This window comes from Penicillium coprophilum (assembly GCF_028826855.1).
Source record: "Penicillium coprophilum strain IBT 35676 chromosome Unknown utg000005l_segment0_segment0, whole genome shotgun sequence".
In the NCBI taxonomy this organism is placed as follows: domain Eukaryota; kingdom Fungi; phylum Ascomycota; class Eurotiomycetes; order Eurotiales; family Aspergillaceae; genus Penicillium; species Penicillium coprophilum.
Window position 1 is genome coordinate 3,053,940 of NW_026622724.1, and position 20,534 is coordinate 3,074,473.

Here is a 20,534-nt window from a genome sequence, read left to right on the forward strand (position 1 = left end):
GTGGGAGGGGAAATGCACCTTTTCTTCCCGCGGTTAGGAAATGTCAACTCTCTATCTAGCATTAATGTAATCAACGTTAGTAGGAGAATCCATTATGAATATTCGGGTTTATGTATCTCACTACCGAGTGGTGCACCCCACCAAAATTCGCTGATTAATTTAACCCTTTCTTCTTCAACCACCCACCATACCACCAATTCGCTCCCAATCCTCTAGAAATTCAATAGAGCAAGAGGGTAGGATCGTGTTAGCTATCTAGGCTTTTAAGAATCAGGAGACCTCTTCACTTCGTGAGGTAGCACGTCGTTTTAATGTGCCCGGCACTACGCTGAGCCGCCGCCTACGCGGTATTCAAAACCGCGCGATTTCTCGCGCTAATTTATATAAACTAACATAAATTAAAGAGGAATCTATTTAAAAATGGATTCTCTCTATAGATTCTCCTGGAGTAGCCCCCCGGCCTTCTATAGTTCGAGAAATAGCGAATCTCCTCGAATAACGTGGAACTACCCCGGTTCTTTCGGTCGGCGAAAATTGGGTTACGAAGTTTATTAAAAGACGCCCTCTTCTTACCTCTCAATTCTCGAAATGTTATAATAATAAGCACGCGAAATGTAAAGACCCGAAAATTATTAGGGAGTGGTTTAATCTCGTTTAAAAAACTATCCTATAATTTAGGATCGTCCCGGACGATATTTATAACTTTAATAAGACCGGTTTCGCTATAGGCTTAACTACTACTATAAGAGTAATTTCGAGAAGCGAATACAACGGTCGGCGAGCACTTTTATAGCCTAGAAATTAAGAATAGATAACGGTTATCGAGTGTATAAATACTACTAGCTAAGGTATATATAAATATGACTATGTACATCTAGAACTCCGTGTAAGCTATCTCAAAGCTACGATCTAACATTGGGCTTCAATGGCATATCTCGTGGTAAGGATACTGCATGGGAATAATGACTTCGCGGTCGGCTCTTTCTTTGGTAGACCAAATTTACAGAAAAATGATCAGGTCTGGAATTTATAAATCAATCGTTCCATTTTCCAATGTTAATAACAGTACCACTTCCCGAGAAATATTGTAGCCAAGACCAGACCAAAGAGTTGCGACTGCAACAACAACACGCTGTGAGAAAAAGATATCAGTACGGGAGGGGAAGGGCACATCAGCACCTCAGGAGGTTGCAAGATGTTCAAGTGCGAGATAATGAGTGGTTTTCAGGGCGTGCATGTGAACGGGCTGAATAGACTAAAGAGTAGAGCGGCGTGAGGGATTCCGCAATGAAACAAAAAAACAAAAAAACATACAACAGCCAAAAGTATGGCCGTGTTCACCTAGCGCCCATCGTTCGGCGCTGGGCGACTCGCCGCTTTATCCAGGTGGCCTTTAGGCCGCTTCAGGCGGCAGTTCACCCACCTGAATATTTTTCACCCGAAAACCGACCAGAGTGAAGGGCGGGCTGGCAAAAGGCGCTTTTGCACATTTTGGCATAGGGAAAGATTTCGCGAACGGCTGACATGAGGGGCGACGGTGGAGGAATTATAAGCACGCGCTGGGAGCGTCTAGCAGCGGTCTCCCACTAGCCTCCCCTCACATCTCGTCCCTCTGACCCAACGATCAATATTCACCCTCATAATGACTAAGAGCAAGGACCAAACCGCCAACTTCACTTTCGTCGTGGATTTGGATAACCATGACAACTCCGAAATCTCATGTGCCGTTCTTCCGAGAACTAAAGAAGAAAAGGCGTGCACTTTATATCTATGATAAGAGGGTGCCTCTTAAGAACGCTTCGTCTTTAAGCAGCCACTTTTCTAGGTCTCTAATTGCTTCTGTCAGATTCCTCCCACTACACCCGAAGGCGGTGAATCCGCCCGATATTCAAACCTTTAAGGCGTTTATGGAGTTTGCGGCGCGTGGAATGAAAGGTCGAATCAGGTCAAAGCCGACTGTCTCAACCGTGGACGGATTTCGGGGAAATTTCGAGGCAGGTATGGCTTTTTATCGTGGGCACAAATTCCCTAAAGAGACATCTATAACGATCAGAGAGGTATGATAGCTATAGTTCTTCGCGGAAGGAGTTCTAATCTCTAGTGGATTCTATAAGAGCTGAAGCCCATGCTGAAACTGCCGTTCGCCGAGATGGACAACGACGGACTATCGCTAAATGACCTGACGGTACTTATGACCCAACTCTGGTGTAGGGACTTCTAAGAACATCGCGGTTAGCCTGCGGACCGAATGCGTGTGCAGCTCAATAAGGGAAAGACGGCATTGCATCTTGCTGCTCATGTGGGCGAGGACGAAATTGCCAAGATTCTTTTGGGAGATAGTGGAATAAGGAATCTTCAGGATTGTAATGGCTGGACGGCTCTGCATTGGGCGGTTGACAACGAACATGAAAACACCGTCCGGACTCTCTTAGATGCTGGTGTTGATGCTGGTGTTCATTCCTTCGACGCATGCACGCCGCTTGATATAGCAGAAGTTGGGGGTCTAAAAACAATGGAGCAGATGCTGCGAAAGGCATTAGCAGCGAGAAATAGACCAACTGTCGGTGGCGCGCCTCCATGAGAATTTCAGTGCATTCAATCGTGTTGAGGACCCGGTACATCACCACCACAAGCGCCATGACTGCAAAGCTGCAGACCAATATGTTTCGTTAAGATCACCGCATATTAGTTACCACTTGTTATTACCTAATAATAACCGCATATTCTTGCGTACGTTAGCAATGTAACGCTCACTACAGTTTACCAGCTTGGCCATTTGTGAGGTAGGGAGCTTGTTACTGCCGCTTATCATGTGTACAACCATCTTACGCTGCAGGGACTAGAATTTCGCGCCATTTTTGCAAGGGTTGAAAGAGAAGAGGGAGGAGAGAGGGCGAAAACCTTTTGCTTGCATCTGGATGCTTGTATTGGGACGACGACATGGCGAGGTATTTCTTGGATCAGTAATGATACATTATATTACAATAATCACAGGTTTGAAAATTTACCCCAAGGTTAGCTGTATGAGATAGTCATGTGATTAGGGCTTGAAGCAGCATCTCTCTCCTACTAAGCATGGAAGGCGAAGTCGGTTATTTTGTGTGACACTCATGTTCAAATTCAGGTTTCAGTCTGAAAATATATTAGGCCAAGTATTGTCGCAGCAAGCACATCTCCATGAAGGCAATTTTCTCCATGAAGGCAATTTTGTCTGGGCTGACAACACCTTGTGTAAGCCGTTTAACACATCAGCCAAAGAATTCTCCAAGAGACGAAATTCTCCGTTCAACAAGTCTTGTGGCGGAATAGTAACATCTTCCGGAATGATGGAAACATTAACATAGATGTTTCCAGCGATGGTCCTTCAGCGAGCAATGCCAGGCACGCCACCATTGATTGTGTCGCGCATTGCGTAAAGACAAGCCTCTTTCACAGAGCTATCCCCTTTAAATGTGACAGTAGAATAATTTCCAGTCAGATACGTGCAGTCAGCCATGACAATATTGTCGATTTCTTTCCGCAGGCTTGTGGCCGCTCGATAAGGATCCGACTCCGCGCACAAAGCTCGGTTAACGAGAGTGGAAAGACGAGAAATCCGTCGTTACAAGGCTGATCCAACAAATTCACTGCAATTGCAAAGAACAGGAGATAATGTGGGAGAGGGAATTGTATATGGGAAATCGCTGCTCACCGCCTTATGAACAGACCCAAATGTAAAATACCGCATGACGGCATCGGAGGCACCGGCTGCTTTTACTGATTTGACGATGGTAAATGGGACACAAAAATCGTCACATTGTGAGACATACCTCGCTGGCTCATGGTTAACAATGACAAGTGCGCCTCACAATCCGATGGGCCGGATTCAGATATCCATCTACGGATCCTCAATGGACACACTCATCCAAAAGGGCTGTGGGCATGTCCGTATCTCGTCCATGGTATCATTCAGGCTTTGAATTATCTGCCGACTCAGTCGCGGCTTATGGGTAGTTTCTTGTTAACGAGACCGATCCTTATTTCTTGTGGCAGTATGACTCGGAGTATCCTTGTCCTGCTGGCTGTTCGAAGGCGACTAGTGGCTCTAGCTGCACAACTTCCTCTATCATGGGCTGTCTTTAAGTTACACGCACATGAAGCCTAAAACTGGATTCAATCAGAATCTATTTCGCCGAGTTATAATATGAAAGCTTGTCTGACCTGCATTTCCCCCAAGCAACTCTAGTTTCCGTTAAAAAAAAAAGGACCGCTATTCAGTCACTGCGCCCATTGAGCTGTTGGGCGAGCCCCTTGGTATCATCAATGGTAGCCTGTCCACTCTGTATGAGGGATCTCAGTTCATTCGCCAGTGAAGGTGCGCGCTCCGCCTCGGGTATTTCTCCTTCATTGACTACCACGGCGTGGAAGTCTAAAATCATGCCTTCTATCTGGTTATCAATTTTTTCTTGTAGTGATTTGAGGCTTTCGGCCATGATTCCACCGTAGACATTCTTGGCATGTGTAGAGTATTTGGAAAATAACCTGGAGTTTCTCAAGTGGTCTTCCATGTGACTCTTTCGTCGTTTGTCAGAACCTGGTCCTGATATAGGGTTAATAACTAAAGATGATGTTACCAAGATGAATTTTCGCGTACCTCCCTCACTGTTACAATTATTATAACATGGCTCCATGAGCATCGAGATAAATGAATCAGTGTGATGCTCTAGCATGTCCCGCTTGGTAATTCTGAGAGATTGTTAGAGCCGTTGCTTCACTCTATCTTCAGGTGAGGTTTGCCATACTGTGTCTTTAGGATGAGGTTTCTCATCTCATTCTTGATGTGTGTATTAATATTCTCTCGTCTATGTCCCATGTTGACAATGATGTTTTGCAGCGCGTGGGGTGCAAGATGCTGATGCTCTGTAAATATATGGAATATTAGAACGAAACCTTGAAAAATGAGTGTTTTCAAAAGAGAATAACGACTTGCCTTGGATCTCGAAACGTAGTAGTTGAAATGACATGTCAACCCCATCAGTCAAAATTTTAATTCCTGGCTCCAGCCAATCCATTATGTCTTCCCATGCGGGATCCAATGCTTCACGAGTTCGCTGCATGAATTGCTCATTCCAGGGCCGCTCTTTTCCTTGTGCTCCCGTGCTCCACGTACCATAGTGTCGACAGAATGCAGCGTACGAGCTGAAGTGCCACTAAAAGATCATTCAGTAATGTGCGACATATTTTTCAAAATATCTGTCAAAAGGTGAGAATTACGTTTACCCAGCGCTGACTGACGTTGAGGCTTTCTTGTTTCCACTGAGCTCGAGACGTATCTGTTTTATGAAGATGTCAGAGCTAGCGAAGGTAAGGCGAGGTGATTCTGCTCACCGATACAGAAGATAATAGAATTGTCAAAACGCTCTCTCAAGTCTCGAAACATGCAAGCTACATGGTCTTCAGACGATTGAAAATCCTGTTGAATATCAGAAAAACAAGCCCGAGTCACTCAAAGCATTCTTGTTTCTAGGCATACCCGACGAAGAGCATCTTCAGAATCCCTCAGAACACGGCGAAGTTGGGCAGCCTTTTCTGCAGTGACCGAGTCTGTACCAGAAAGCGCCCATTGACGAATTGAGCCCACCATTGCCGGGACTTCATCTTCTAGGAATGCTGTTGTTGCGCGCATTTGAGCTTCAGCCGGGACTAGCTGGCAATAGCGGCGCAGTTCTCGTATACCAGTCAGCTCGAGATACCTATCTGCCTGGATTGGGTCGCTGTTCTGATGCTCAGAGTAGAGTGTGTTGCTGATACAGAATACCTGGATGTCGTCATATTTCCTGCGAAGCTCGCGTGAAACGTTGAGGTTTCGCCGGTTGATGAGGAAGCGCCTAATTCTGCGTTGCAAGTTAGTGTCAAAGTTGGTATGATTCATGATCAAGGCATTGACTTACTCAAAGTCCAATTCGTCTACCTGGTCACTGTCCTGGAGTCAACATAGGTCATGGAAATGAGGGAAAGCGATAGTCACCTGAGTTCCGACTCCTTCAGTGACCATTGGAGCCGATCATCTCCCTTTGATTTTATTCTTTGCGACTTAGCCTTCGTCTTTTGGGCATTGACCGTCTCGAGCTCTTTGTTCATTCCCCGGACGCGTCGGCCGTCTGGCCCTTGCTCACGGGAGACCTCTTCTGGTGAAACATCCTATAGATACAGTCAGAAGGACTTGTGCAGGAATAAATGGGTGAGCTTAGAACAACTATACACACCTCTGAGTTTGTGCAAATAATTCTTCGAGGCTGACTCTGTCTACATCTTCTCATGATGTCGCCAACAGATTCGTCAGTCCTAGCTCGAGAGATATTTGCCACAATAAAAACCTCATCACATTGATGAGCAAGGTATCTCTCAGTTGCTCGCACTCTTGCAAAATTGAGATCTCGGAGTCCTGTAACGCATTAGTCAAGGCCAATGTGTGAACCTCTATATAGATTCAACACATACCAGGCAGATCAGTCAAAACCAATCCAGTCCTTAAAATAGGTGAACTGAGATATACCCTGCAAAAGCATCAGATCAAAGCTCGTTGTAGAAGACAATGCTCAACGAACCTAATCAACTTTATAAAAGGCCATAATGCAGGGCCACCGCCCTCCGGGTTATCAGCAGCGAGATGGTCGAGAATAGATTTACATTCTTCAACGTCACCGGCAATGACTGAGTATTCGAGCGCATCAGACCCACCTTGTCGGTTTATTAAGCCGGCGTATGCCCAGCCTTCCAGGAGCGCAAGGATCTCAGAGTGTGCATCCTCAGACTCATCTGATAAGAACTCAATTGTAAGTCTTGGCTGAGTCTTGAAAAGCGAGTGAAGTGTTTCCCATGATTTAACAGCTGCATCTTGGCATTTTCGTTGTTCCTCGATTGTCTGAAGTTCCCTGTAGATGGAACTAACATAGTATTTTCGGAAGTCTAGCAGGAGATGCGCAAGTAAGTTTCCTCTTTCCTCTTTGTTCATGAACTCTGCTTCGATGCTAAATGGACCGGTATGGTCTTGATTGGTGTGTCGGAATTCCGTCACCACACAGGTGCAGGCAGATCCCTCTCTGCTCTGAAATTAGGTGTCAGTGAAAGGAATTTCAGGATAAACGAACAACCGAAATGAGAGCATTCACATACGGATCGTGCTATCTTCAGGTCAAGTAGTGAGTTGATCAGCGAACTCTTGCCTGTAACAACATCAGAGAAGGAACCCAAATATGAGAATGCCTGAAAATTTCCATACCAACTCCAGAGTCTCCAATAAAGCCCACAGTACGTGTGACCGGATACTGGAATCTGCTCATCTCTTCAGTACGCTTATACAGAGTGTACAAGCTCGTCGATTGATGTTGTGTCAATTCTGAAAGACGCATTGCGCTGGCAAGACTGGCCAGGTGGCCCTTAACCGCTTTCAATCCATCCTGAAGCCTAGCATTGTAGATTGGGGCTGGGGGAAGAGATTCGTCCCGGATATCATTGGATATCATCTCGTCCTCGTCATCATTCTCATGAGGTTGAGTAACCGCTGAAGTACTGCCACTACTTGCTGGAAAGGTTCTGGGAACTTGTACGTCTCCGGTATGCACAGAAGCAGCTACAGATTGTAGGCTTGAGCTACTCAATCCACTACCGAGTTGGCTGGTACTTAATGACCGAGAGGCGTTTTCTCCGGTACTTCGGCTCGGACGGCAAGGGTGTATGCGTCTCGGCCTTGGACTTGGGGAGGCATTGTGTTGATCGGCATACGTGGATGGCGACCGACCGGGACTCAATCGTGAATTTGGTGAGCTTCGTCGAGGGGTAGTGATCGACGATGTTTGATCTGGTTGCAGGTTTTGAAAGAGACTTATCGGTGGTTGAGCTATGGGCAAGTTTCTGAGTTCGCTCGAGGCTTGCCGAATTGGAAAACTTCTCTCACTGCCACTGCCGTCGTGAGACGAGGTGGGTGTGAGTATTCTTTCTGACCCAGAGGCAGTATAGAAGGTGCCTCCCGATGAAGGGATACTCATTTTAATTGAAATCGGTTGAGTCTCTTGTCAACTACGTTCTTGGGATCCTGTGGTCTATAAGGGGAAATCTTTGTGATAAGGCTAGCATCCCCTGGCGCCTATTTCCAGTACTTGTAACACTGGTGCCCCGCCCCTCCCCCTTCATCCACGATGCTGCGTCCTCGGTTGGCGCTATTTTAGTCGCGGATCACAATATTCGGCTACCTTAGGCCTAGGGCTTCACTTGAACTTGGGTCCTTCTTAAGATAATCAAAACGGACAGCCATATTTAATTTGGTAATTTCGCGTAGCGAACCGATGCTATAATCCGTTCCATATATTTGTAGGTCCCTTGGGCCACTTTTAGCCCCCACGAGTTGGCTCGCGCGCGTGCAGTTCATCCCTGTAACAAAAGGCCGCGAACTCTTACGTGCATTGCTAGTAACCAATGGATCCCATGCAACTTCAAATAGAAGGAAGGTATCTTAGCTGTTGGCCCACCAATCAGGGAGCAAGCGGCTGCTGATCCCAAGTTAATGTGGAAATGGGAGTTTTCAGGTTACCTCAAATGCGCATTCATAGCCCCACTATAGCAACGCTAAGCTATAAACCAGTAGACATTGTTTCCTTTTGGAGGCGATATAGATATATGATTGGCCGTGTTGTATTTTAAACCCTTGGCGATTTCAACCTAGCCCATTACTAAGTCTTTGAGAAAGAAAACGAGTGTGTCCAGGGGGTAATTTGTTTTCAAATACCTCTTTATGAGCTCTCATCACCGAAAAACATGTACTTCCGCTCGACGTGTTTTGACTTAGCCAGCGTAATACTAGTTCTGTCCTACTTTTGATCCAAGAAGTAAAGCTACAGTTTTGCGCCGCGGGATGGCCGGGAACACCCGGAAGGGGATTCTCTTTCCGAAATCAGCTTAGAGGGAGAGGGGAAGGGAAGGACACGTCAGCGGATCAGGGGTGTGCAGGATATCCAGGTCTAGAATAGTGGTATTCAGGGCATTTAGGTGAATGGGCTGAAGGGACTGAGAGGGGGGCGGCAAAAAGGAACTTTCCAAATGAACCAAAATAATTTTTTTAAAACAAAAACATACAACAGTGAGGATTCGCTGGTGGTCACCCACCCAACTACTAACTCACCGGCGTGTGGCTTATGTGCGGTCAATAGTCGGGTGGGTGTCGCCGGGGTGAGAAATTGGTGAGTGCTGCTTTACGGTCGCGCGACCAGGGTGAGATAGGGTGAGTGCGCTATAGATAGGGTGAGAACCGGGGTGACAAGCGGATGAGGATCACCCTCGGTAGGGTGACACCCGCACTGACCTCCCGAGGTCCAACAGTGACATGGAGCGTGATATGATTGGATCACATGTTGAAGCTGAAACGTTTCGATCCTTGGCATCTGCACACAGCCCCAAAAGAGGTCCTATGTCTTTAGTTCAATTCGTTGTTTTGGCTTTGTCGCCTGTTACTCGCTATAGCCTTTCTAATCTACCTTACCATCTTTTTCATTGTGGCAAGACGATCCAGCTTCAAATAGCTATTGACTATTGAAGAGGGGAACGCTTAAGGCTATATGCTCTGAGGTATACAGGTCGATTCAGCACTAGCAGTTCAGTCTCATACTCGACTTTGCATACAAAGGAATCCAGGCATGCAGCCCAAGAAGTTAATTCAGAAAGGTGTAGAGGTGTGTTTAATCTATCTCTTCCTACTACTTGTAACTATCCTCTACTTTCCCGAGATTACCTAATAAACCACTTAGTAAACGAAAGGACACTAGTTAATATGAGAGGAAGATCATCCGTGACTAAGCGAATGCTCGCCGAACGAGGCGCTCAGATTGACGCCAAGCATACCTTAGGTCATAACCCAGTCTGGCAAGATATATCCTGCGATGTCTGCGGCCTCTGTGCCGCCATCAAGGGTAATATTGCTGGTAAGATCTAGAGGCAAAAAAACATTATAGATTGAGAACACAACATTTAAAGGACCTTATTAACTATGTGTCTTCAAGCTATTCCACGTGCCCTCCAAAACAACAATATTCTGCCGTTATCTTAAATACCATTGTTTACTTCACCTACCTATAAAGGTGTGCTTGCTAAACGTAACTTTGTTAATCCATTCACGATTCACGGGTTCCTTGATGTGTCTATAAACGAATATACGAGATGGTAGTAGTCACGGGTAATCAACGAGACATTTAGGGATAACATCAACGAGGCACACAATGTAAAATAATATTGCAATACTTATAAAATTTTAAGGTGTTAGGGACAAAGTGTCTCACAAAGGAGCTAGGTTGCACGTTAGGTGCCATTCCACCAAGCTACAAAGTCTGTCACGCCGTCGAGATATTAACGACTTTGATATTGATAAGAAGATTGGAAATGACCTTAATATCCACGTCTATCATGGTCTCGACCCTTCTCCTCCTTTTGATGGTGCTCTAATTTTTAGACAAAGAACGCTTTGGCAGCTTTATTCTAATGGGCGAAGAATATTAGACCAAGTACCCCTGTAAATGGATAGTATTATATCACCAATGAGCCAAATGTAAGCCCACAAGCAGCCGCTATTCTGATTGCTCCCCGTTAGGAATTGGTATTAAATTCTTGTGAGAATATAGTTACCAAAATCTTAGGCCTTATGTATTGTAGTAAGAAGTTGATAAATTAAGAAATATATCTTTAAATACCTTATGGATTTTATCTATATCTAGTTAGAAGGAGAGGCAAGCAAAGACTCGTATATTACTTCTATATACTAGGAATTACCCCTATTTAATGGAAGGCGGCTAAGCCTCTTATTTTGCGCAATATGTATCTATGATAATCCACCCTTTGAGTCCGTGGACGAAGAGTTTAGCCGATAGTCGCTACTTCAACGCTCACGTTTACATTCTCTTTTCCTCACGATAGATCCTTCGTCTTCCGAGCTTAGTTGTTTAGGAGGGGCTTAAGATCGACGTCTCTTTAAAGCGCCTAGTTGTATTCGATTGATCAAGCCCCGCTATTGTGTCTGCGCCTACTACTATACTTTAGCGCTTAAGAGAAAGTCACAAAGCTGCTTCGATGTAATAAGAATCTCACGATCGAGATCTGAGTGCCCTTATACGAGTTCCTCTATTGCGAAGTCCCTAAGCGATAGTTGTAGCACTATTCCTTCGTTTGGAAGTCCGGAGTCTGTCCGAAAGGGCTATTTACAATTAGTACCCAATTATTGAATATCACACCCCGAATAAGCCTATACCTGTAACTATGGTCGCCCGAAACTCCTCCACGCTATCTACTATTGCATATTCCGGTCACCATACAGTAATTGTCGCTCTATTATAACCTTCGTAGTCGATATCCAAGGCAACCACCGCATTCACACTCCTATCAGTGTTTAGAATACTCATCCGCTAGGTGAGAGATACGTTGACTCTTTTATGGAACAAATTATCGCTTACTTTAAATAGCCGGGTGTGTGTTGTTTGGGGACGCGCAATATAACTTGTTACTTCATACGTGTAACTATTGTCGAAGTAGATTTATCGATATCGTCATTCTTTGGCTATAGGACACAATGGTACTAATTTTCATGAATTGGTATGGTATGTAAGCCAAAATATAGATTAAATAGCACTGTATTTCGATGACACATTATCCTTCTCTTCGTGTGATTCGTGACTGGTCAGGGGATACACTGACCACCACATGCCCTAGACGGATTGATTCATGTTGTCTTTATCGGCACATCGCCCCTAATACCACTGATGACAGGGTGAGCGTTAGCATGAGAATCACATACGAGTCGCCTGATAGCTGCATTGACGGTACACTATCGCTTCACTGGACTCAGTCCGAACACCACTGGATTATATCATTTTAATTTTGGTAAGGGTTCAGACAATGAGCTATGACGTCGTTTTTGGTCTGAGGACCGGCCCGATGGACGTTGATTTTGCGGCGTCATGTGATTTAGTGCCCAACCTTAGCCGTGGTGATAATCACTTATTTACCCCTCTTAATAACAGCGTAAAGACAACAAAGTCTTACCTCCCCCTTGCAAGGTAGTTTTAATTCCCGGCCATATTGATTTAAACTGATCTTAATATCAGGAGCTCGATTCAGAGCCATTCTTTCCACTCGATGGAACCTCGACGGTTGGACGATGTAGCCGATGCAGCCGAAGGGATTCGAAAAGAGATCAAATCATTACTATCACAAGTCACAAAAGTTGAAGAGGATGAAAAAGGAAATAAGAAGTACGGCGGGGATACACTTTTGATGTTGATTTCCCGTATGAAACACGCCCTTGGTATTGATGAGGTAGGTACAAATATCATTTTCTTCTCAAGACAGACTATTTTACTAACCTGATTAGAATTGGGAAGGACGCTTAAGATATTGGGAGGATCGTACAAAACTAAATCTTCCAAACTCGGCATACCTGATTCCAATACCAAAAGAAATCGAAGTGAACGGGTGGTTATTGAAGGAAGGATGGTTCGTACAAGTTAATGTTGACCCAGTAGTGGGTGCGGGTACGACTACGCTGGTTTTTGCGCCTCGCTGATATATATATACGTGGCCCAAGCAATGGATGGATTTGAGGAAGTTCAAACTTTATCATTATTCTGTATTGTAGTTTATATCACTCAAAGGCTCACATTACTGAAAGGGTTCTGATCGGGGGATAAAAAGCATTCTGGTGAATAGGATCAAAGAATTCAATGGCGTGGTGACTACTTTCTAAGTCCCAAGGAGAATCATAGGCTCTAGGCACAAGTGAGGAACGAAGCAATGAATGGTACCGTATCTCCGAGGGACTACCCGAGATAGTTTTAGTGGCCTCCTGGCCTGAGCCTAAAGACGGTGGTAGCGAGTGACTGGTTAGCGAAAGATTTCGCTGCAGAAGGTCGGAGGTGTATTGTTGCCACCGGCTATCCGTCGGTGTTGGAGGATTGTTCGCCGAAAGCCCTTGCTGTAGTGTATTATCAACCTGCCAGTAGTATTGTTGCGCCCAGTCAGTCGACGACGGTGGTAGTTGAGAATCATTCGCCGGAGGCAGTGTATTATTGGCATCCCCGCTGTATTGTTGCGCCCAGTCAGTCGACGATAGTGGTAGTTGAGAATCATTCGCCGGAAGTCCTTGCTGTAGTGTATTATCAACCTGCCAGTAGTATTGTTGCGCCCAGTCAGTCGACGACGGTGGTAGTTGAGAATCATTCGCCGGAGGCAGTGTATTATTGGTATCCCCGCTGTATTGTTGCGCCCAGTCAGTCGACGACAGTGGTAGTTGAGAATCATTCGCCGGAAGTCCTTGCTGCAGTGTATTATCAACCTGCCAGTATTATTGTTGCGCCCAGTCAGTCGACGACAGTGGTAGTTGAGAATCATTCGCCGGAGGCCCTTTCTGTAGTGTATTATTGATATCCCCGCCGCATTGTTGCGCCCAGTCAGTCGACGGTGGTGACGGGCAGGTGTGAGATACATGCTCCTCGTGTCCCTCACACCTAATATTGCAAGACACGTTGCTCGGGTAGATTTGCTCTGTCTGATAATCGCTTTCTTCAATATCGGCTTGCACTACACTAACTTGTAAGCTGCACAACCCGGATCTGCCCCCTTGCTGCTGAGCGATATCATTGAAAGAAAATGTCTGAATGAAAGATGTGCTGGTAGGTGATGTTGCCATCTTGGGTGATGAATCATATTCGGAATTTAGAGTCTCTGTCATTGCGAAACAACGGTTCGTTGTAGAAAGTTGATCGGCCCGAGTCTCTGATTCCAAATCGGAAATTGTTACCGCAGTTGATGTTCGGCTACGTGCTTCCCTTAGAAGCGCGGTATTAGGTATGCTCTCCCCTCGATGAAACAAAAGATCAACATGTGACCGAGGAAGTGTACTCTGTTGTGAAGAGTGACTCCCAGTCAGGGGGCTAGATTTTGTATAGCCTACCCTGGAACCCGTCATCTCTTCTATACCTGGTAAAGTTTCCGCCGAACTGGATGTACTTGTTGAGTGCTTGTCGAATGGTTCATCTATCACGGAATCTGAAGATGAAACTGATGCCGATAGAGTAGGTGTGGTCTGAAATGACCAATGTGACCCATTTAATATTCCAAAACAATCGCCTATAAAGATCAGTCCCGGAGGAACGTAAATTTTTCGATGACATTTTACCTTCTGGCGACCCAGACGATATATCCCGATATTACCTTTTTGGAAAAGTGGTTATTTGCACGCCTTTCCGTTTCATACTTAGCGTGGTGTCTTTTGGCCCGGCACTGGTTGGCTCGGTCTCGTTTGGACCAATGTTGGCTGGCACGACGAGAAGCTTTTCAAGACCAGAAAGGTCCAGTTCTTTATAATCACTAAGCTCATATCCTAGGCATTGGTAAATCTTTTCGAGTCTATAATCAGGAATGTTAAACAAGATATGACTTTCTGTGCGGGTGGCATACGGTACTAGATCTCTGAAGATTCTGCGTATAATGGAAGGAATTGCAAGTGGGACTGATATCGGTTGAATATCCTCTAGAATGGACTCTGGCTTAAGTCCACTTATCAACTCATCGGGCGTGATCGAATAGTCGTTGAATTCGCTATAAAAGTTGACCTGCTTACTAGCTGCCAAAATCAGAAGTTAGCTTGTCCAGGAAAAGCTGAAATATGTTTCATACCAACGTAGATGACGTCCCAGCTACAAGAGCCCCAGCTAGTGCGCGATAAAAGATATATGACGCGGTTTGCCCATTTAGCACCACGAATCCGCCCTCTGAGAGCCTTTGGTTGAGCGTCACAGTGGAAGACCGACCGCATGACTCGAAACACATTCTCTTTCGAAGTGATTTCCAAGGCGACCGCATATAGTGAGCAGAAGATAAGCTCCTGGAAGCGGATAAATGGACGTTTTGCCACTGATTCTACCGAGGAGCGCTTTATCTCCGCCGGTTCCATGGATGTGCCGTATTTTAGCAGAATGGACATAGTGGTAGGTTGCTCGGACAAGATGGAGCTATCGTCTTTTATAAACCGTAATCCAGACACCAAGCTAGAGAGGATATTCTTGCGTTAAGTTTCATTGATTGAGGTCCAGTGTTTCCAAGCAGAAGATTTTGGTAAATTACCAACAGAGGACGTAAACAAAGATAGACGATCCTTTTTCTTTTGTGTAGGTTTCGTTATCGTGGAAGCATCTTTTTCGACTGAGGATACCGTTGTAGCTAATGGATCGTATGGGATAAAGGAGTGTGTCCTCCGAGGTACATCATGTTCACTTGATAGATTGTCGTGACAACTTTCTGAGGCCAGTTGTATACCATTAACAGAGATATCTCGGGCAGCGAGACGTTGGTAAATATTGGGGTTCTCACAGACTTTGCAAGGTCTATAGTGTCCACTGGTCTGCTGATAACGTCCTAAGGACTTGGGATCACCGGACGAGTAGGCACTCTCAAGCTCGAGAATGCGTAGTTCTAAGTGCTTAATATAAACGTGCCCGTCTTCCCGGCATTGAAACACGCGATTGAGATCCATGAGTTAGCAGTTAGGTAAGCTGGTGAAAGTGAACATGAAAGTGAAAGAACTGAGTACTACGAGGAGAAAGCCCCTCTGACGGCAGCATTCAACACCTGGGACGCGGGGGAGTGGTTAGAACAGGAAGGGCCCGTGCGACGCGCCTGTGGCGCTGGGCATGCTCTGAGCTGCACAATCATCACATTTCGACGCTGATCCCATATCACTCTCTTTCACTTCACTTCCTTAACCACGAATTCTTTTCCCACTCTTGGTTATGATATCCTAACTTGTTTCGCTACCTAGACATAATTTAGCTTCTCGCTCTGTCCTTGGTGGGACTTGCTACTGGGCATTTTCCTGGCTAGATCTAGCGCCCCGGACTCCGGGTCGCCAGATCTAGTTAGATTAAATTTCATCTGTATTATGGCGTTCTGCGCCAAGAAGCTATAACCGAGAAAGCAAGTCAAGGACTAGGAAGGCTTTAGGTTAGGCCGTGGTAGAGCCTAAGTAGAAAAGATCAAGTATAACTCCAGATCTTAAGCTAAAATATTTGATTACCGACACTATAAAGTGGAAGTATCTCGTAGTGGTATACCACTATAAATGAGAGAGAATTTCCCACAGACCCAAATACCATACAGAGGTGTAGTAAAACAAGCATGCGATCGCTGTGTAAGTCCTTATACTAATGTCATTTCAGCAACAAAAACCATGAGCGAGACAATTGAGTAGCTATTAGAAAACCAAGTGATCCTCTTCCGGCACGCAAAAAAGTACCGGTCAATGACCCCTACGCCTACTACGGTCTACGATGTAATGATGGATATATCAGCGAAGCTCACTCTTGAAGGTGTACTTGGACGAAAGCTTCGCGATAGCATGACCTCTTAATACTGAACATCGAAACAACTCACAGATAAAGGGCTCTTGACCCGTATCACTCTCATGGTCCAGGATTATGTTTAGGTCGGGGGGGGATCTCGTAGGCTTGCAAGGAAGGGGTATATTACAACGTATTTTACCCATGTTCGATCAAGAGGAAGAGATCTGCGGATACCAAGTTCAGATAATCTTCGACGACTTTGTGACCATACAGTCTGGAACTTCCTCACTCGCTATAATCTCTGAGAACCTTCGACAGTGAAGCTGATCTGACGCACTCATCAAGTACTTAATTCGAGAGGCTAGGGTCTGGATATCTCAATTGGTTTAAGGAAATGGAAATTTGGGCCCTAGGTGTTTAGAAGATGAAGATCCTACACGTGGGAAATGGTATTATAATATCAAATAGACTGTATTTCCCATACCAGTAGTCCTGGGCTGCACTTTCATCATATCTCAATGCTGATCCCTATCTTCCTATCTACAAGGCTCTCGCTCCTCTTTTCAACACTGTCTTGCCCAAAGTCCTTTTCTCCCGCCCACACTTGTGATATCCTGACCTACTCTGTGCAACAAAACATACACAAGTCAATGCTATCTAAAATCAGGAATCAATAAAAGTGGGAGCCGTCACACTAATATGGTCAGCTAGACAAAATCTCTAGTCGCTCCAGGTTTTCACTCTGTGATCCCCTGGTTTCCTTGAATCGAATCTAACTAAATCTATTTTGATCTTCACCACGACGTACTGCCAAGAAGACGCCATTTAAAAAAGAAAAGCCACTAGAGATAGGCAGGTAGGCTTGGGCTTAGGTCGCGGTACAAACAAAGTTAGTTAGAAGCGTTCGAATATTTTTTACTCTCTATACTGAAGAGGCTACGGTAAAGAGATTCACTCTTTTACGCCTAGAGCCTTTAATCGAACAAAAACCCTTGTATTATCTGGTAATTGGGCTTGTCAAAAGAGTAGATACCGGTGGGCGGTGGCGACCAGTGGTTCTCACAGCCTCATATTATCCGAAATAATTTCGTCTCCTTTGTTAGTATCACTGAACATTTTAAGTCCACGTGTGCGTCAATTACAGTCATTACACTCCCATCTCCTCCAGCTCTATAACCAAACTAGGCTTTCCCGGTGCCTGTTTCCAACGAGATGGACGTAGACCCTCCTAATTGACAGTAGTAATATGATAGACTGTGTATGCTTTCGGCCATTAGGTGCGACTAATACGATTTGAGGCCTCGCAGACTTACGGCGTATGTGGTGGGGTCTAGAGGCTCTTCAAAGGTCTGTAATTAGCGATCCAGAGTTCCAAACTCAAGCAGTTTAAAAGCGGTCTATATCAGACTACTTAGACATATAAAAGCAGTTCCGCCTTGACCTTGATATCAAATTTCGATCAACCATACAATTCCTTCAAATAATAACTCTCGATTTCTCTTCACCACCAATATGTGCTATGTTGTTGTTCGCGTCTACAGATGTGGTCATTACACGACTACACTGAGTGGAGAACCGTGCAAAGAAGTAGCGAAAGCCGGCGAAATATGTGAATATCCCACTAGGACCACACAATCTACGACAGGAACACTCTGCTCCCAGAACGGCTATAATAAGAAAAAAGGAGGTAAAAGAGAAGGACCAGGTGAGCCGTTATCCAGATATTACATAAGGTCTCATTTCCTCATAGCCTACAGGTTCGACGGTGAATGGCGGACTCAATAGGTTTCTAAATAACCCCTAATGGAAACATCCGACCCTCAACAGGATCTTTCTGCCACAGACATTGCGAACAAACCAGAAGGATCAGGCGAGTTGTCTTGAAATGTTTTATCCTTATATTCTAACAGTCTATAGTTATAAGCAAATGGCGGACTTCGGACTACAATCGAGATTCTGAAAGGAGGGTGTTGCATGACGATATAGGAATATGATTATATTGAAACGCTCCTATAGACCAGCGGAATGTTAGTTGTAGTGTACCTCTTGATTAGTACCGGGAAGCGCTATCCGCATATATAATCTACTAGTTGTTAACTAACTAACTAGGTTATCCGTAACATTAGGTCAACTAGACCCTGGGCTTATTTGATCTTGTGAGTAGTCAGACCGTCACTTGACCTTAACGTAAGGATACATGCTTGGAGCTTCAATTAAATTTCATATAGTTTGTTGGATTGTTAGAATAGAACAAAAAATATCATTCAGTCTGCCTCCACCCTCTGCGCATCCACTGAGCCTATCTCTTGTAGATATCTTTGGATTACTCTGTCTACAGGAAGCTATCCTCTCTGCCAGGAACCTTCTATAGTGTCCCTGCCGGTATTGCATAATTCAAATTTCATTAAAATACTATTACCCTCATTAAAGAAGATCAATAAATATCTTTGTGGACAACACGTGACACGGGCACCGATACAAGTACCCCTTCCTCCCCCCTTCCCCAACGATTTTTTCACGTAAGTTTTTCTTCCTTTTGGCAAAAGCAGATTCTCGAATCTTGAGAACCAAGCGAAATGATCGAAAAGTCCCTATCCTTATTGGAATTCAAATCATATCAAGACTGGAATGGCGACCGTCCCTCATAGACTCTGATACTCCGCAATAACTGCTCTTCATGGTGGATCAAAATTGTCGTGGACTGGTCTTTACCGGAGTCAATACAACACCTTGGTTATTTCAAACGCAGGTGTATATTCCGAAGTTTTATTGAAGCGGTTGATTTCGGTCAGCTACAGCTTTTGGAGGATACCGTGACAATGCTTACTTTGAGCTTGACCGGGCCAAGAGAAAATTCAATCATACTTCGCGATGTGCATCAAGCCGTACCAAACTATTTTATTGATATCACCCATCAAATCTGCTGCAAAATCACGGAAGATCCAAACAGAGTTATGTATCCGACTTTCGACCGAGATCAACACTATCCAATATTCTAGGCTAGTTGTCTGCAGAATTTTCAGTCAATCGCTCCGGCAATCTTTACGGTCTTCTCCAATCAACAAAAATTTGCGTATAAAACAATCGACCGCCCTATTTATGAGCCAGGAGATACGAATTCCATATTGGACGAGATCGACGCCCTTGCAGAACTCCGCGGACAACCAAATATCGCACAACTAGTTGGCCTAGTTGTATCGGAGAACCTATACAAGACAGACCCGTCAACCGATATACCCGCGGTGATTACAGGATTTCTTCTGGAATACTATTCCGGGGGGTCGCTGGAGCAAATCATCAAGGAGGCTACGGTTCAAAACGCGTTACTAGTGCAGTGGGCTCTACAGATCGGAAGAGCATTAAACTTACTGCATAGTAGAGGCCGAACTCATCTTGATATCAAGCCTTTAAACATTATGTTCGATGACAGCAAAAATGCTATTCTCATCGATATCAGTGGGACAGGGGGTTATGTGTGGGAATGGCTCTCCCCGGAGATGCAAATCCTTATTCAACAGAATGATGAGATAACTCCTGCCGATGCTCCTTTTGAGGCACGGGTTGCTATAGATTCATGGGCGTATGGAAGAATACTTTCAATATTTGCTGAAAAAAGCGGCAATGGTGGAGATGGAAACCTACAATCGGTTGCTGGCGATCTGACAAAGGTAGCCATCGAATCCCGCATTTCTTTAAGTGATGCTCTTATGAGGCTAGAACAAATTGTGTGTTGTGTAAAGTGAGGGCTTACCTTTTTTTATCAACTCCTGGTCCTTATCTCACTTTCAATATATCAAAACAGAATACCACAGTATGCGTATCAAAGTCCCCTTCAATATTTGCGTACAAAATTATAGAAAACCCTATACCAAACCAGCTTTCCTCGGATATTTGGTATCGGATGCATTCGCCAGTTCTAAGATGAACGATGACCGAAGTATAGAATTCAAGAACCCCTGTCATTTGGTTCAAAAGGTTTTTAAGAGAGAACTTGAAGTGGAGTATGCCCTTAGCTGTGCTGTATCTACTCCCCCCCCAAAACACACACACACACACACAATTCATTAACGTCCGGCGGCTGAGCCGAAAGGGCAACTATCACTAATCTACCAGTACATGTATTTTTGGTTATACGCCATGTCTCCTTGAAGCCTATACAGTGTTTCCTTCCGTATTTCTCAT

The 20,534-nt window shown here is 44.8% G+C and overlaps 5 protein-coding genes across 5 annotated transcripts; 3 read left to right on the plus strand and 2 right to left on the minus strand.

The window, feature by feature from the left end:
• Positions 1-94: 94 nt before the first annotated feature.
• Positions 95-793, plus strand: N7500_008696 (uncharacterized protein; the record flags this gene model as incomplete). The annotated part of the gene is made up of 5 exons (XM_056679840.1): positions 95-112; positions 260-347; positions 438-469; positions 548-642; positions 679-793. The coding sequence occupies 5 exons, from the start codon at positions 95-97 to the stop codon at positions 791-793; spliced, it is 348 nt and encodes a 115-aa protein (XP_056530212.1).
• A 1,332-nt stretch (positions 794-2,125) lies between these two features.
• N7500_008697 (ankyrin repeat domain-containing protein) lies at positions 2,126-2,581 on the plus strand (the record flags this gene model as incomplete). Its single annotated transcript, XM_056679841.1, has 2 exons — positions 2,126-2,185; positions 2,237-2,581. The coding sequence occupies 2 exons, from the start codon at positions 2,126-2,128 to the stop codon at positions 2,579-2,581; spliced, it is 405 nt and encodes a 134-aa protein (XP_056530213.1).
• Positions 2,582-4,253: 1,672 nt separating this feature from the next.
• On the minus strand, positions 4,254-8,027 carry N7500_008698 (uncharacterized protein; the record flags this gene model as incomplete). The annotated part of the gene is made up of 14 exons (XM_056679842.1): positions 4,254-4,579; positions 4,634-4,725; positions 4,782-4,899; positions 5,150-5,189; positions 5,254-5,312; positions 5,368-5,452; positions 5,513-5,873; positions 5,931-5,957; positions 6,008-6,180; positions 6,246-6,424; positions 6,481-6,536; positions 6,588-7,087; positions 7,156-7,205; positions 7,262-8,027. 14 exons carry the CDS (start codon positions 8,025-8,027, stop codon positions 4,254-4,256), a joined length of 2,832 nt encoding a protein of 943 aa, XP_056530214.1.
• A 4,126-nt stretch (positions 8,028-12,153) lies between these two features.
• Positions 12,154-12,580, plus strand: N7500_008699 (uncharacterized protein; the record flags this gene model as incomplete). The annotated part of the gene is made up of 2 exons (XM_056679843.1): positions 12,154-12,333; positions 12,389-12,580. 2 exons carry the CDS (start codon positions 12,154-12,156, stop codon positions 12,578-12,580), a joined length of 372 nt encoding a protein of 123 aa, XP_056530215.1.
• Positions 12,581-14,222: 1,642 nt separating this feature from the next.
• On the minus strand, positions 14,223-14,998 carry N7500_008700 (uncharacterized protein; the record flags this gene model as incomplete). The annotated part of the gene is made up of 2 exons (XM_056679844.1): positions 14,223-14,395; positions 14,692-14,998. 2 exons carry the CDS (start codon positions 14,996-14,998, stop codon positions 14,223-14,225), a joined length of 480 nt encoding a protein of 159 aa, XP_056530216.1.
• Positions 14,999-20,534: the final 5,536 nt, after the last annotated feature.